At 42.6% G+C, this 17,176-nt stretch overlaps 1 protein-coding gene across 9 annotated transcripts in view; it reads right to left on the bottom strand.

Annotated features, from left to right (window-relative positions):
• cacna1g (calcium channel, voltage-dependent, T type, alpha 1G subunit) overlaps positions 1 to 17,176 on the bottom strand; it is a 685,429-nt gene that overhangs the window by 28,440 nt on the left and 639,813 nt on the right. For 8 of the 9 annotated variants that reach the window (XM_068057908.1, XM_068057914.1, XM_068057911.1 and 5 more), the window contains 2 exons: positions 1,620 to 1,803; positions 890 to 985 (listed from right to left, as the gene is read on the bottom strand). In XM_068057908.1, coding sequence (XP_067914009.1) covers positions 890 to 985; positions 1,620 to 1,803 — 280 coding nt within the window. The remainder of the gene's footprint in view (positions 1 to 889; positions 986 to 1,619; positions 1,804 to 17,176) is intronic. The other variant, XM_068057913.1, reaches the window with a different exon arrangement.

Below are 17,176 nucleotides of genomic sequence, written 5' to 3'. Positions count from 1 at the left end.
CATTGTTTCAGATCGATGACCTTTCATCAGAAATGTTCTGAAACATTGGGGGGAATTTTATCCTGGTGGCGGGGGTCTCGACATTGGGAGAAACCAATGCCGAGATCCCTGCATCACCTCTTTTCCAGAAGGCCCACTGAATGTAGTGCCAACCAGGCCCTTAAGTGTACAGCGGCAGGCCTTCCATAGGATTTGGGACCCTGTCACTGGGGAGCATCGCTAGAGCCAGGCCTCAGGTAGGTCTGGCCGGGAGGTGTCTCATGGGGTGGGAGTCACGGGGAGGGGGTCAGCAGCAAGAGGAGGGGGGTGGTCCTCAGTGGGCACCCCCCTTCCCGATGCCGGGTCCCTCATTCAGGCACTAAGTGCCTTTTAACGAGGACCCCTCCCCCATCCCTGAGATGGGAAGCAGCCTGCCAACGACAGGGCCGCCCACTGCACAGATAATTGTGGCTGTGGTGGGAAGAGGCCCTTATTTGGGGGTTATTTGCCCAGTTAAGGACCTCAATTGGCGGCAGGGCAGGAAGGCCATGCATAAGCCTTCCTGCCCCAGACAATTTTGGCGGAGGTGGGATGGTGGCGGGAACCCCCTTCCCACCGCCATCCCACCCGATTTTATGCTCTACCCGCCTTCAAACCCGTTGCAGGGGAGAGCATAAAATTCCACCCATTAACTTCGGGCTGAATTTTACAGACCCCCCCTGACGTCAGGGGTCATGGTGGGGTGGGGCTGGAAAATGCCTCCGGGAGAGGCCCACCATGGACCTCAACGCCAGGAAGGCCCAGCTCGATATTGCTGATGGAAGCGAGGCCTTGTGGTGGAGCTCCCGTCGCTCGGCGACAGGAATCCAATTTAAACATTTAAATTAATGTAAATAAAGGAATTAATTACCTTGACGCTCCCACCATCGGTTCTGGTGTGATCTTCGTGCCGGTGGCCGGCACTCCCGTGCCTTCGGATCCTCGTCCGGGGAACCGAGGCAGAACACTGGTGGGAAGAGGGGAGCAGGTAAGTATTCCAGTGCGGGTGGGGGAGGGGGGAGTGGGGTCAAAGCCATCTCATTGGTGTAGGGGATGGTGGAAAGGGTTGGAGTGTTAAGTTTATGTACTTTGGGGGGCAAGATCAGGTGGGCAGGGGAAGTGGGGGAGGGGGAGAGGGCAAGTAAGTAAATGCTGTCAGACCTGCTGAGTATTTCCAGCATTTTCTGTTTTTATTTCAGGTTTCTAGCATCTGCGGTATTTTGCTTTTGTAGTTGACACCAAATACTGATCGATTATTAACTGTGCTGTAATCCCAGCAATGAAGATGCCCAGGTGATTAAAGTTGGCCCATGCAATAGAGGCAGGAGCTGAACACAAACCGGTCATATTTATCTGGAGAAACAGACAGATTTAACCAGGGGACAATTCCTTTTCCCTTCAACACTTGCCACCATCACAAAATGGGACTTTGTGCTCAGGGACAGTTAGTTTGGATGGATACAGAAAATGTCTTTGGTTTTCAACTTGAATTCTCTTGGCCAGAAATAATGATAGTAGTGAGTTGCTGCACTGAGTTGATCAAAAGACTGATTGATATCTAACCAAAACTCTTTCGATCTGTACTCGTGGATGAGACATACCTGACTGTGATTTGTGATTGCTCTCTGACCTCCGTAGACCTTGCAAGGGAGCAGGGTCGACTGGCTGAAACATGTAGCTGTCATTGGGCAAAGAGTGTGTTCGGCCAACAAAAGGCTTCCTCACAGCGAGAAGGTTCTTCTCTGGGATCTCCTCCTTAACCTCCTGTTCTTGAGTGTACGTAGCCTGCAGGACAGAAAAGGTGCCATTAGATTCATGGGGCACGGGCAAGGATGAGAACTGAAGGAAGCTGAGCTGCTGATAATGTGAAACACACTCATGCAGAAGGTCATCGACGGCACAAAAACATCCTACAGTAACAGCAACAGAAACGCAACAAAAAGAGAAAGTTCAAAACATTTGAGCAGGACATGTTACTTTGCTATAAGGCGATGGATCACAATATAATTACACTGCAACGCAACAGACACTGTGGTGTGTCACAGATTGATAGGCCACAATACTGGGCACTCTGTGCAGTACACAGACCATGACAATGCCAATTCCATCAGTCAGCTGCTTCATGCAAACATCTCATCCTCTCTATATACGTGCAATATTTTTCATTATGGAATACATGTCTTCAAATGAACGACTACAAGCTACGAGCCATTTTACTAGCAATCTCTTGAAGTTACTAAGGCAAGCTAGTTAGCTGCTACACAAATTGGGAAAGTTATGCTTAACAGCAAAGGATAATTATTAAAAATAGAGTGTAAATGAATGTCTGGAAAATAATTAAAACTGAAAATAAGAACCATGGGCTAAAAACTTGTCTTGCCTGTTATTTACTTACTCTGCCAGGTGTGCAGTTCTATTGAAGTTAATGGCAGCCCAACTGCCCAAGACAAATTTTATCCCCATCTGTGCCCTTCTTTTCTTTAGTAGTGTTACTTTTAGAAGAAACTAGAGTTGCATGAGGCAGAGCCAAGTACTGAAGGGCAAGCTGGAATCCAATCAACTGGTTTAGATGAAGGAGTAAATATTTTATATCCAACTCAATTTTATATCCAACTCATCTACTTTTCACATATTGAACATAGTCTAGAAAGGGGTAGGGGAAAAGGGAAAGTTGGGGGGATTGAATCAGCTGGGCTCTCAGATAGTGCTGGAACCAGAGCATTTTGGAGAAGTCCAAAGAAGCTGTAGGCAAAATGCCCTACTCTGACTCTGCACAGAAAGACCAGTCAGAGAGGAACTGGTGAACTGGTTATCTCCAGGACTTAGAGGGTGACTTCCATTATTTGGTGTAACTTCACCAGTGTGCTAGATGGTGCTGTCTCAAGCTATACATTAGATGGTAATCTCACGTTATACCTAAGGCATTGTGACTTCACCCTATATGTTGGATTGTGCTACCTCGCCTTATTGGTATATTTATCTGCTAGATCATGTTATCCCACCTTATAGATTAGATGTTGGTACTTCACCCTATATATATCTCTTTGATGGTATTACTTCATGCTACCTCTTGGCCCAAAAACCAACTCCAGGGTAAACCACATGCTATCTCTTTCCATATCAGCACTCCTCCCATAACAGCTGCCCAGTGCATCCTCAACTTAACCAGTTGATTATCCACTTCAAAAGCTTCCCTTCTGTTATCAAGCATGTCTCATCTGTGAGACCTTATTCTGGGATATATTCTGCAACACTTTGACCAAAATGAACAATTTTTTACTTAATCAATTCTCTCCAAACCTCAAGGCACAACTCCTTGCAGGGGCTGGTTTCACAAGCACTGGTTGTCCTCCAGTATCAGATTCACCCAAATGTTCATTTATGAATCTGGATGGAGAGAGGCTATCTGACCACTGGGGAACATCACAACCAAGCTTGATCTTGTCGTCGCCCACTATCCACATCTATTTACTCCCCGCCAGTGCACAAAAGAAACTGCTGCAGCATTATAGCTCAGCGATGAACTGAAGATGCAGCCACATTTGGGAGAATGGTCAAAACATCTTAAGAGCAGGACAGCAGAGGTGGCATTAACCTCATTAACTTCTCTCACCTTTTCAAAAAATTGCCCTGCCCTTTGCCCAGGCTGAGAAGCTTTAACCTAGAGTATTGTTCAAAAAAATTAGCAAAAATAGAAAATACACAGGAACTAGCAGAATGCATTCCGTTGTCATCCCAAGTTTGGAGGAAACATTGCGCAAAATCTAAATAGTTGCAACCATTTAGAAAGTGTTATTTTTGTTGACCTGCACCTGCCATTGTACATCTGTGCCATGGGACTATCAAGAAGAATTGCATCTGTACACAGGAATCGTTACTCTGCTTAATGCAGCCCATTAACTCATGACAAATTGGCTACCGGAACCAACTTCAGCCATTAATTACATGCTCTTGCATGAGGCATGATGGGAATAGTACTCATTGTCATAGGCAACGGCTACAACATAGCATGACAGCATTTCTGTGCCACTGTACCACAGAGACATAGTCAATGATGGGATGACACCAACAAGAAGCACAGCCAGCTCTAACGGAAGACAGATACAAGATCCAGAAATGTTGGCTTGAGTAAAAGGAACTGTTGCGCGACAGATGAAAGCATTAGTCTACACATCAGCCTGGAAATGTCGAATGCTTGGGCAGCGGAGAGGAGCAGATGGTTTTATATATAAATCAGGGCTAGAAATACTCTTCCTTTGTGCATTTCCCACCAAAGTGAATGCATAATCGCACATTAATAGAATTTGATGCCCACAGAACATTACCCCTAACATTTTGTCTTTAGTTTGAAATGTCCAGAGTCATGTTAGCTGTCGATAGCTTTACAACTTTACAACAAAGAATTCTTCAGCCTCCATTATGGTCTTGTAATGTTAGGACATTAGTCAACTACTGACACAATGATGTCTCCAAATGTAGACTATAATCAGGGCCTTTCCATCCAGGCTTACAAGTTTTGAGGAACTCAGATGTTGCCATCAACTTTTTAAACATCGTTTTTCTATCGTTAACATCTTGGAACAACTTGGAATAGACAGCTTATTTTTTTCAAATGATGTATATTTCTTAGAATAAGTGTTTTAAGTATTGTATGTCGTTGGTCCCACATTACCACAGTCAGTTTACCTGGTCAGTAGCTGAATCATAGGAGAACCAGGAAAATCCTCGATCTGAGCGAGGTTAGCTGATCTCAGCTAGGGTGTACAGTATGCTGCACGTGGCTTCTGCACCACTGAAAGTTTCTTCCTCCTGATTGCTGTTCAGAGACTCCTGTCTGGATTCTGAACAAGGACAGGATTAGGCTTAGCTTTAATGCCCTTTGTCATTGAAGAGCTGCCTGACACTTGTTGCCACGACTCAAGGATGAATGAAGTGCTGGAGGGTGACCAGCACTTGTAGAACCAGAACCCAGCAAGGAGTCACCATCTCCAAAAAAGGAAGAGAGGGGAGAAAACTTAGAATTTTTCTTAGCAATGTACTCTGCTGTTATGTCTGTTGTGGGTAGAGAACTGCGTAATAGTCAGTGGAATCTGACTGGAGGAAGTGAGCATTGACCAGCATTTGCGTAACAAAATAGGAGCAGCTGGCTGTCGTCACTGGACTGCTGGATCTCAAATGAAATGATGTCATTTTATGTGACTCATGGTATGTTATCACATGGAAGAAGAAAAGGCTTTTTATCCCAACAAGTTCACTGTCTCTCATCAGAATCAGATCTGTTCACATTTAATCTAGTGATAACCATAACTGCTCTCAGTTGAATAGAATCTCTTCCCTTTTCTCCTGAACACTTCACTGCAGTCCATTCAAAACGTTAACTAAGCAGAAAGAATTCCGCTGTGTATTAAAATTGTAAACACATTTACCATATGCTATGAGAGGAAATCTTTTGCATTGATTTTGAAAAATTACTTCTTGAATCAAATCATAACCACATACACCTCTCTATAGCTACTTGATCGATTCCTTTTTATTGGTTTTCAACCCACACCAGACTTCCATTAGTCTTATTTTTCTAATAAGAGTCAATTTATCTTCCTTTGCTTCTCGTGCCAGCTCAGTGAGCTAACATCTATTCTACTCAGCTGATTCTTTACATCCTTCTCTCCCCCTGAGATTTTCCCTCCTTCTCCTGAAGGTGGTGACTTATGCTAGACAATTCCACAGGTGCTGGGATCTGTTTGTTTCCTCTTGTGTAAACCTGAACCATAAACGTTGGCCTGTTCTGCAACTACTGGGACATCACAGAACAATCCAATACTGTCCCCAGCGAGTATGAACATTTCCAGCAGCGATCAGGGGACAGAATCCGGCGAAGCTGACCTGCCCGTCACCACTTGTCTGGGGGAATGCTGAGCCTAATTATTGCGCCCACAGTGCTGAACTTAGTCATTCAACACAGAGCAGTAGGATTGCCAACTCTCCAGGATTGCTCTAGACTCACCAGGAATTATAGATTAATTCCCCAGACAACGGTAGACAAATCATGGGGACATTAAAAAATAACTTTTTTTTCATTTTCTTTGAAAACTCTTGTTTATTAGTTATAAAAAATGGCTGCTTGACTATGCAGGGTCGTTGGAGGTGAGAAGTCGTGGTGACCCTACAGAAGCAGCGAGCAATCCGGAACTATCCAGGTCTGTGTACTTCAGTGCCACAGACGTGCACAGTGCAATAACTGAGCCAATTGTGGCAGCTCAGTCAGATTTACTCTGTACAGTGTTTTGTACGTGAATAAACTGCAGAGATAAAAGATCAATAAGACCACCGGGCAAACAGCCAGTGCTCGAGCCAGTTCCAAAATAGGCAATTTAAAAAAAAACTTAACCTAAATATTAAATATTAACCTAAAGAAGCTTCGAGCTATTTCATCTTCAGTGCATACCTGGGTGGGATGCCTATAGGCAATGTAGTGATTGTCTGAAAGGCATTCTAATGGTGAGCCAACAATGTCATCAGGAATAAAGACACCTATAAAGGTGTATGTATCCCTTTGAACTCCAACAGCACCTACAGGACATAGCAGATAAAAGTATAAACTTCTCTATATTCAGCCTGCTTTGAGTCCTGTAACCACACAATGACCCAATAATTTGGCATTTTTCTTTTGGGCCTCCTTATCTCGAGAGACAATGGATACGCGCCTGGAGGTGGTCATTTACAAAATAGAATTACAACGTGGTTAGAATTTGAGCTAGTGATTTTAAATGTTGTTGTGCAAAACCTCTCAAAGAAGGAGATGGCTTTAACCACCTGTTGTGTCTCGTATGTTTCTGGAGCTGACTTCAAACTGCCTGAGAACAAAGTACTAATTACTTAAATCCCTAGAATCACAAAATACAGATGTAGAGGTCAATCGGGGTTCGTGGCAGTCCTGTTCTTTTGCTCACAATATAAACGGATAAAATAAAGTAAAATGGATGAGTATTTCGAGCCCTGTTATAAGCGGAATACAGGTGTGAAGTATGTACATTGCTTTCCATCGTATTTAGTAAGAATACGTTAGCATCATCGGGCAAAGAGTCATCCGTCAGTGCTAACGACCACGATTTCTCAGACTGAATATCAGACGTCAGAGAAACAGCCTCCATCTCAGCTAGAGGGATCTAAACAGGGGAGAGACGACCATTTGTGAGAAACTAGGACAACAGTTGACAGATGGACTTTACACCTCAACAGACTGCACGCTGACTTACCAGAGCTCTGAAAACCTGGAGCAAATTCTTGTGTATAGAACTGCTACAGCTACTGCATGTTCATATTTTTTCTTTCACTCCCAATTTCCTTCCCCGCCCCACCACATTCTTTCTTGGAGACACTGACTCAAGCTGGGGTACAGCTCCACTTAATGACAGCAGCCCTCTGATATCTCACCATCTTCATGCCAAAGCCCAGGGTTATTCAATTTATGGGGCATCATCAAAGGCTTGCTCATAAGGACACTGACTGGGACTGTCCTAGTTTAGTTGACAACAATCCTTGCAAGTTACTTTCTGTGTTCAATTTAATTCTATAATAAGTCCCAATTTTTTTGTTTGTTTTATAAGCATATTTGGGGATCTGTACGCTGTCTTGTACATATTGGCAGCACTCTGAAAGAACAGACAACACTGAAGGTATGAAAAAAATTATAAATGCATGTTTGCTCAGTTTGGCTGCTCATTTGCTGCCTAGTAACATAAAGAAAAGTAGTAGGCCATTCAGCCTCTTGGACCTGCTGTGCCATTCAGTTAGATTGTGGCTGTTCTGCACCTCAACTCCTCTTTCTGGCTTCTAGTTTCCTTGGAGAATTACCATTCCCTGTTTGCTTCATATCATGCAAATCACCAGTTTGACAAATTTGAAGTCTGCCCATTGTAATCCAAGGGGAGTGTACTGATCTGGTAATATGTCACAAGGTGGCTAAGGTCAGCATCGCAAATGGGATACAAATTATATCCTGCGGGTTTTTGCAAAAACCCTATTTTAAAAGCCAGTTTAATAAAGAGGTAGAAGAGAAGATACGTTAATCGTTTTGTGTCCCCCTCCGTTGGAGAAAATGCTAATGTGTGATGTTGGTTCAGAATGTTTATCTATTTTTCTTTATCTATTTTCCTAAGGCCCAGGCCTTGGCTGGGGTGTGTTTCCTTGATATTGAGACCCCTCCGATATCTCATCCCAGTGACTATTCTTCCTGTGTCAAACCCTGGCCAGCGAGCATCAACAGAATTTTCACTGTGGATTTGGCTGACAATCAATTTTCCTTTTAACTTCTGTTTGCTGTGTGCAGCCGGCTTGTTGCACCATGTGGTCCCTTTGTGACTGGCAAGCAGCTCTGCGTGCATGCATCTTAAAGCGAACGTCGCTATTTGTTCCCTGCCCGGCACATTCCTGATTGCTGCATGACAATGCACCCGCGTGCTTTAGAGGGAATATTGTTGTCAACCTTCCAAGATTGTCCTGGATTCTACAGGAATTAAAGATTAATCTCCTGGACACTGTTGCGATCAAACCAAACAGAAAAATCACAGGGCCGATAAAAAAATTCACTGTTTTATTCACACTCTTGGGACCCTTTCATTTATTTATTGTAAAAACATTGGACATAAGGGCTGGGGGAAAGGCTGTTTGATTGGGCGGGGTGATTGAAGGAGGGTGATGAAACATCCAGGAATAATTATAACCGGAGCTGGCGATGCCAATTGTGGAGGATATCACAGTGGAGCTCTGAGCTTTACTCAGCCGACCTGCTGAGATCAAGGATTAAACCTTTTAAAGCCTTTCAAAGGAAATTGTTTTAAGGAAATGTAGTCATCTGCATGAAATCTGAAGAAGGTTTGTTGGAATTACATCAGCAGGTGTGGTGAAATGGATAACATCTCTTCTCACACTGAACATAGATATTTCACACAACTAGAACTCGCTGACACCAATTTCAGTGAAGGGCTTTGACCTCTGTTCTATTTTTCTTTGTTTTCCTAACTTGGATAGTTTGGGCTGGTGATCTCTCCACTTCCTGATGTAAATTAGGTTTCCAAAACCATCTCCAGCATCAAATAATTAGTTTTTTTCAGGATATCACTACCAGGGTAGATAAAGGAGAGCCAGTAGATGCAGCATACTTAAATTTCCAAAAAGCATTCGATAAGGTGCCACACAAAAGGTTAATACGCAAGATAAGGGCTCAAGGAGCTGGGAATATATTAGCACAGGTGGAGGACTGGTTAACAGATGGGAAGTAGAGAGTAGGGATAAACGGGTCATTTTGAAGTTGGCAAGCTCTAACGAGTGGAGAGGCGCAAAGATCATTGCTGGGGCCTCAGCTATTTCCAATCCTATATTAATGACTTAGATGAAGAGACCAAGAGTAATGTATCCAAGTTTGCTGACAATACAAAGCTAGGTGGGAATGTAAGCTGTGAGGAGGACACAAAGAGGCTGCAAAGAGATATAGACAAGTTAAGTGAGTGGACAACAAGATGGCAAATTGAGTATAATGTTGGGAACTGTGAGGTTATTCACTTTGGTAGTAAGAATAGAGAAGCAGAATATCTTTAAAAAGGCATGAAACTTCTAAATGTTGATGTTCACAGCAACTTGGGTGTACTTATTCAAGGAATACAGAAAGTTAACATGCAGGTACAGTAAGCAATTAGGAAAGCTAATGGCTTATTGGCCTTTAATGCAAGGAGACTGGAGTACAAGAATTTTACTTGCTACAGTAGTATAAGCATTGGTGAGAAAACACCTGGAGTACTGTGCACAGTTTTGGTCTCCATATCTAAGGAAGGATAGACATGCATTGTAGGCAGTACAGCAAAGATTCACTAGATTAGTTCCTGGGATGAGAGAGTTGTCCTATGATGAGAGGCTGAGTTAATTGAGCCTATACTCTGTGGAGTTGAGAAGAATGAGGTGATCTCATTGAGTGGGTAGACACTGAGAGATTGTTTTCCCTGGCTGGGAAATCTAGAACACGGGGGCACAGTTTCAGGATAAAGGGTCGATCGATCATTTAGGACTGAGATGAGGAGAAATTTCTTCACTCAGAGGGCTGTGAATCTTTGGAATTCTCTACCCCAGAGGTTGCGGATGCTCCATCTAGAATATATGTAAGGCTGAGATAGACAGAGTTTTGATCCCTTAGGGAATTAAGGGACATGGGGAGAGGATGAGAAAGTGGAGTTGAGGCAGAAGATCAGCCATGATCGTATTGAATGGTGGATCAGGCTCGAGGGGCTGTACGGTCTACTCCTGCTCCTATTTTTTATGTTCCTAATGGTCTGGACTACATAGTCATTCTATGATCAGATGATGAGGGTTTTTAACTGATTTTTATCTCTTCTCCCTATCTCCCCAGACCAGCCTGTTGACATACAGAAGCAGTCCACTTAACCAGGGATTGACCAAACTCTCCCAAAGAGGATAAATGAGGCTAAGCAATTATCCCACTGGGATGTAAACTCATGACCTATTGGGGATGGGGAGAGGGGTGGAATGAAAGGGGAAGATTAGGGGTTAACCTACCCCGTATTCTGTGATTGAGAGACTTCAGCCTCCTGCTGAGCCTGTGCCATTCTTATTTATATCTTACAGTGTGAAGGCAAATCCTAGCTAATGCCAAACAAACACAATTCAGCAAAGACATTCAGTGAATCATTGCGTCACTTAAAAAAATCTTCATAAATGGTTTTCATTAGCAAAACGCAGTGCCCGACCAATGAGGGATTACCGCAGATACCATGTGAGTTTGTTCAGCCAACCAGCAAGTGATTCTCTGATGGACCTGCTGAAAGTTAACCTGACAGGCCTCTTCCTCGATGATCCTCAATTTATTAACTGGATGACAATGTCAGTTTGAAAGAGGATATTGCAGCTTTTCTTTGCAAAATAGTTGTGACGGTGGTTCAGAATATAAATCAAAATCTGCGGAGGATGATGTCATGCGTGTCATTGCTGGGGAATGAAGGCAGGCTATTTGAAGCTAGCCCCAATCACTGCTGGGTATCTCAAGCTTGAACAGAAGCTTAGCCAAATGCAATGGTACATTAACATTTGATGGCTTCCAATCTTCCTCAACTGTATATAGACTTGGAGGAAAAGAACATACCAGGCTTGGTTAAGAGGGAAAACTGCCTATCCATCCAAATGTATGTCCTGAAACAAATACCGTAGTGCAGAATAAATAATAAATGCTTTGTTGTTGGTGTTGTTTTTAATATGTGCTCAATGCTCCTGTTGTGAGATCTTTTGCAGCTTATGATTGCCAGAATTGCAAGTGTTTACTGCTGAGAATGCCTCCAAATGGCACATGGGAATCAGGCAGTTCTATAATCACAGCAATCACTGACTTTTTACCCAAAGACAATTACATTATGGTCAACATCGACACTTTAAGGTAGAAAATAAAGCAAACAAGAATAATGGCAACTTTTGGTTGGCAGGAAACAAAATGGAGAGTAGCGTAGGCCATTAATAATCCACATTTCTACTTCAGAGGAGTCCTGCTGTGGAAGTGAAAACCGGACCGAATCTATATCAGGTGGCTCCACCAACTCACTGCCTAAGAGATGAAGGTGAAGATTAGCAACCCATCCCCCCATAGTTTTATCAAGGAATTGTCAGTACTGCAACAAGATATCCTTGAAGATCTTGTCAGCACAATGCAAGGGAGAGCTCTATATCAATGTTGAGCTTGCCTGGTGCTGTTGGAATATTGCTCTAATCTCCCAACATGGTCAACCCACAGGGAACAATAACCTCAGATTGTGAGTGAATCTTTTAGTACCAATCTTCCTATAACCTAGCAGCAATAATCTTACCTGTAATCTGTAAATGGCAAGTTACTCTAAGGCTCTTAAACGCTTGAACTTAAGTGACCAATGGCTGGTTTATTCTAGAATTATATCCCAGCTGGATGAAAAGGAATAAACAGATCAACTTGTGCCCCCTTTGAGAGGATTTCTGCACTCTAGTCAGAGGCTGCTGTCTCCTCATCTATTCAAACACCTCACTCATACAGTAACATGCTAAAGAAATATCAGACTTAAAGCAGTGCTCCTTACCAAACGTACTGCTAGCAAACTATACCGTACCATTCTGATTCGGCATGCAGAGAGAAAAGCAAGTCAGTAAATGAAGAGAGATCATTAACACCGCTGAGTTGAATATCACTTATATATCATACACATACACAGGCTCATTTCACCATCAACAATCAGCTGTGATGCTGTCATTTGCAATTTAATCGTCCAATAAAAAATGTTTTTATATTGTGTTAGAAGGCTCACTTCCTGCAACTCAAATGGCTGATTTTTGTGACTAATTTTCTCCCCTTCCCTCCAGCTGTTGCTGGAGTACAGTTCAACAAATGTTTGTACTTCACTTAATTGACCATTCTTCATGTGTGACCCTAGGCAGTGCTCGTCAGTGGGCTATTTGACCATGGAAAGCATCACCCATTGTGTCCTCATTGGCAATCACACATTGGCACTGTCCAGCAGGAGTCAGTGATTAGCAGCTGAAACCTGGGCTGATTTCCCCTTCTTTAACTCACTGTTGCAGAGGCCAATTACAGTGTCCCCATTGGTGCCTTGGCTGAAGTTAGGGAACTCTGTATAGGCCAAGGTTCTAACCTGAAACCTTTCTTGGCCCATATGATACAGTTGCACAGTATGGAATGTGCTGTACCATATGAGCAATCATTGAACTGAGAATCCAGTAGTCTGAGGGTCAGCAGGACAGGTCATAAAGTAACAAAATTGTATCACAGAGCTTAAAAAACAAGGTAGCCATTGTCACAGTCAAAATTGACAAGGCCACAGCACTGTGATTTCCTGGTAGGAAATAGCATAGAGTGTGGCATAGGTCTGAATTAAATTAATGTGCAAAATGCCTTCTGTTATTTAAACTGCTATGATGACGGGGAGAATAAGATATTTCAATTTGTTTGAATTGAGTGCTTTTCGCATATGAATAAGTTTAATCTTGAATGTCACTTTTTTTCCATTCATTGATATGACATCAGTACCAGCACAGCCATGTTCTTATGTTACATTGCGTCTTCCCAGTCTCACTCCCTGTTTCCCGTGTGCAGTGTTAATTTGTATGAACAAGAGGCGTCATTATTTTAACAGGTAAAATAACCATGCTTCGAAGGATTGCAGTTCAACTAAACGAGGATGAATGAGAGTGATACAATTGTCTCAGACGTAACCTGCCCCTAGCTAACCAGGTGTAGGGATATGTACTCAACCTTGCTACCTTTATGAGGAAGTCATAGCGAGTTCTCATAAGCAAACCTTTAGCAACGTAATTACAGGTCTTACTATTGATTTTCACTGTGGCCACCTGAATACAATCCACTCATAAACTAAATAATCTGGCTTACACTGCCTGAATTGGTAACTTCCAGAAGGGAATTGGATATATGCTTAAAAATGAAAAGTTTGTAGGGCTATGGGGAAATAGCACAGGACTGGGACCAATTGGATAAACCTTTCAAAGAACAGGCACAGGCACAATGGGCCGAATGGCCTTCTTGTTTGCTGCATGATTCTATGATAATCTGTTGCACCCCAAGAGTTAACTGGATAAAAATATATTGCTGTTATAATGTGACTTATTAAACTGCACTGCTTTCTCATAGGGTGAGAATAGCTATTGAGAGAGTAGCTGAATCACAGAGACTAGAAAGATCTCAGGATCAGTCCATGGTATGCAGGCTGATCTTAGGTGGAGCAGCAGGGTATGACAGTTAGCCTCAATGGGTTACAGAGTGGAACATCAGGCAGTATTTCCACTCATCATTTCTGTTCAATTTCCACTGGGAGAGATGTAAAACAGGCTGCCCAATCACCATCACCCATTTTATACTGTTGCACGATGCCAAAAATACCCAACTCTCCCTCAGCCCTTTCCCATCCCTCACCATAGCCTCCCCCCTAAAATCAGGACCGCATTGAAAGCATGTGTTATGTATATCAAGTTTCAGGCATATTCTGGTGTGCTGGTACTGAACAAAGAGTGCCGATTGTTCATTACATTCTGACAATGTTCACTTCAAAGCAACAACTCCCGTGGGAATGGAAAAATCCCATTGACTAAGATGAGGTAATACTGAGGAGGAAATGACAAAAAGGGATCAATGCGAATTCTCAAGCACATTTTTTTCCTCCATGCATGCAAGGAGACTTCTTTTCTTCAAATGTTTGCACTGAACCTATTTACATTTTCTTGTTGCTTCCTCATGCAACTCTTTTGACCACTTATAGAGAGAAACACTGGTAGAGGGGCCAGGGAATGGGATAGGTAAAGGCCTGAGAGGAGGGTCATTGTAGAGACCTGGGAGCAAGTCATCTGCCTACCTTCAATCATGAATGGTCCATGCCATGTAGAGTATGGGAGAGGCAGGAGGGAAAAAATCTTTCCAATGACTCTCACAGTCCTCAGGGAAGGTCCTTTTCCAGGCTTGTTTTGTCTGATAAACTATGATCATTCAGGTCTGGTATCATGGTGTATGCAATATAAAATATTCAAAGTGATTTGGATACATTATGGTCTGGGCCCTGTGAGGACCAAAGGTATTAAATTGATTGCATTAAGATAGCACCAGTCTGCAAGCTTTCTGACAACCCCCAAAGTGAACATTGACCCCAGCCAAAGGGAAAAAGGGAACAGAATTACAATGACACACAATGCAAAGCAAGTAGTCCCGTCTCCAGACCAGGAACCTCAGTCTAACCTTAAGACAAGACCTGAAAGGCATGAATCAGCAAGATTTATGAGAGGCCTAGGATCTGAAAACTTGAAATGTACAGGTTTCCTTAACCTAGAACCAATTGCCTTTGTAACTCAGAATTCCTTTTTGATTTCCCTTTCCCCACAATGTAACATCCAAATCCAGTAAAATGGACCATTATCTCTCAATAAAGGGAAGGGAGAAGATACAAAAAAAAGTATCAAAACACACCAACACTGGAATAGCTGAAAGATAACGACTGAGATAGCTTAAAGAATCTTTTTCAATTTTCTCCTTCTCTTCCAAGAGAGCTGACCATTGCTGAGGAAGCAGACATCTTAATGTGAGTCTAGACAGTGTCTGCAGGCTTTTTGTGTCATTGGGGAGGGACATTCCAGTTTAGCCCAATCCTGCACTCACCCATCTGGGGATCATTGGACCGCGATCTGGGCAGGGATCCTAGGTAAGTTTCCAATCACATCAGGTAGGGTGCAATTACAAACTGAAGCCACTCTATTGCTGTCCAGTGAGATCCACTCAGTCTGAGGATTGAACCTAAAACCTGCCTAACTTGAAATAGTCCCACATCTGGGGGCTGTATTGCTCTGTCCTTTCCTACATTACAACAGTGACTACACTTCAAAAGTACTTCATTGGCAGTAAAGTGCTATGAGACATCCTGAAACTGTTAAAGGTGTGATATAAAGAAATATAAGCTCTTCTGCTTTTAAGGCCCTTGTTACTTAGAATTAGGTGGAAGTCTGCATTTTAGTCTGATTCTAGTAAAACTTATTTAAACTACATTTGCAACAAAGTCAGAAAGTAAGTGGCAATTGCATTTGGCTCCTTGCACAGATCATGTACAATCTGCTTCATCATTGGAATGTATTCCTATGATAAGAGCATGCCCAGTGAGTGATGACATCATTAAGCATGTGATCTGGCCAACTTGGATTTTATCTCTCTTTACAAGTTCCTCCCACTATATAATAGATTTTGGCGATGAAATGGGATTAAAGTGCAAAATGTTTTGCAGCAAATGGCAGTAGGGACCATGACGAACAAAATAAGCTAGGTCCCAGTGACCTACCTACTAGGAAGGTGAGGATTTTCAACTAGATTCTGTTGAGCCTCATCATTTCTGAAAATGTGCACGCAGTTGAATGGATTCTGCCGAGTCCTAGGGTCCATCTTCTTCAACTATCGACTACACTGGCTTCGGTGAGTTTGTTCTGATTAGGCTGACTTAGCTTCTGTATCACTGTTACAGACAGCCACAGCCAAGTGATTACTGGATCACTGTTACATTTGAAATCACGACAAAATGGCTGCACCCACAGGATACATCGGAAGGCTCGTAATGTATGATAGAGCTCGAGTTCCATTCAGTTCATACATTGAAAGAGTGGACCTGTTCTTTAGAGCTAATAATATATTATAACTCGAAGGTGAAAGCAAAGACACCCAGATTCAGAAGGCAATTCTTGAGCACAAGAAAGCAATTTTGCTAATGGAGATTGGCCCGGAGGTGAATGGCACGCTAACAAACCTTCTTGCTCCTAAAAAGGCAAAAGGTGTGCCATTCAAAATAATTATCACCAAGTTAGAGGAACGTTTTAATCCTAAGCCAATAGAAATAGCGGAAATCTACATTTTTGGAACTAGAAACCAGAGAAGTAGCGATACAGTCAATGAGTACATTATGGCACTGAAGAATTTATCATTACACTGCAACTTTGCTACATTTTTAGACCATGCATTATGAGACACATTCATGTGTGGATTGGTGGATGAAAGAATCCAGTTGAAGTTACTAAACACACAAAATCTTATGTTTGGTATAGCGTTAAGTCTGCTTCTCCCATGGATATGGCATCAAAGAATGCTCAGGAATTTCATCCTATGTAAGCTTCTGTCCACAGTCAGAAAGCTTCTGCAAGGCTGAAGTGGCGAGACCTGATCAGAAGAGAGCTGTTGATAAAGGTTTAGTGACTTGTTACTACCGTAATGGCAACTACATGGCATGGGTATGTCTACAGAAATGCCAAATGTGGTAGTACCTACTTCTTTAAGAGACAAGTTTCTGGCAGAACTTTATACTGAACACACAGGGATGGTTTGCATGAAATCCATAGCCAGAGGTTTTGTTTATTGGCCTTGTCTAGATGGTGATCTAGAATCATTGGTTAGCAAATGTATAATTTGTTAAAACTGCAGGAATAAGCCGCCAATAACTCCTTTCCAACCATGGTTATGGGCGACTCGTCCATTTCAAAGAGTGCATGTATACTTTTGTGAAAAGGAAAGTGACAATTTCTTGGTGCGTATTGACAGTCACCTAAGTGGATTGAAATAGAGCACAGTGAGGGATGATCTAAA

The sequence above is a fragment of the Heterodontus francisci genome, chromosome 26, assembly GCF_036365525.1.
Source record: "Heterodontus francisci isolate sHetFra1 chromosome 26, sHetFra1.hap1, whole genome shotgun sequence".
Classification (NCBI taxonomy): Eukaryota; Metazoa; Chordata; class Chondrichthyes; order Heterodontiformes; family Heterodontidae; genus Heterodontus; species Heterodontus francisci.
Note: the sequence above shows the minus strand (reverse complement) of the source record. Positions and strands in the feature narration are given on the sequence as shown.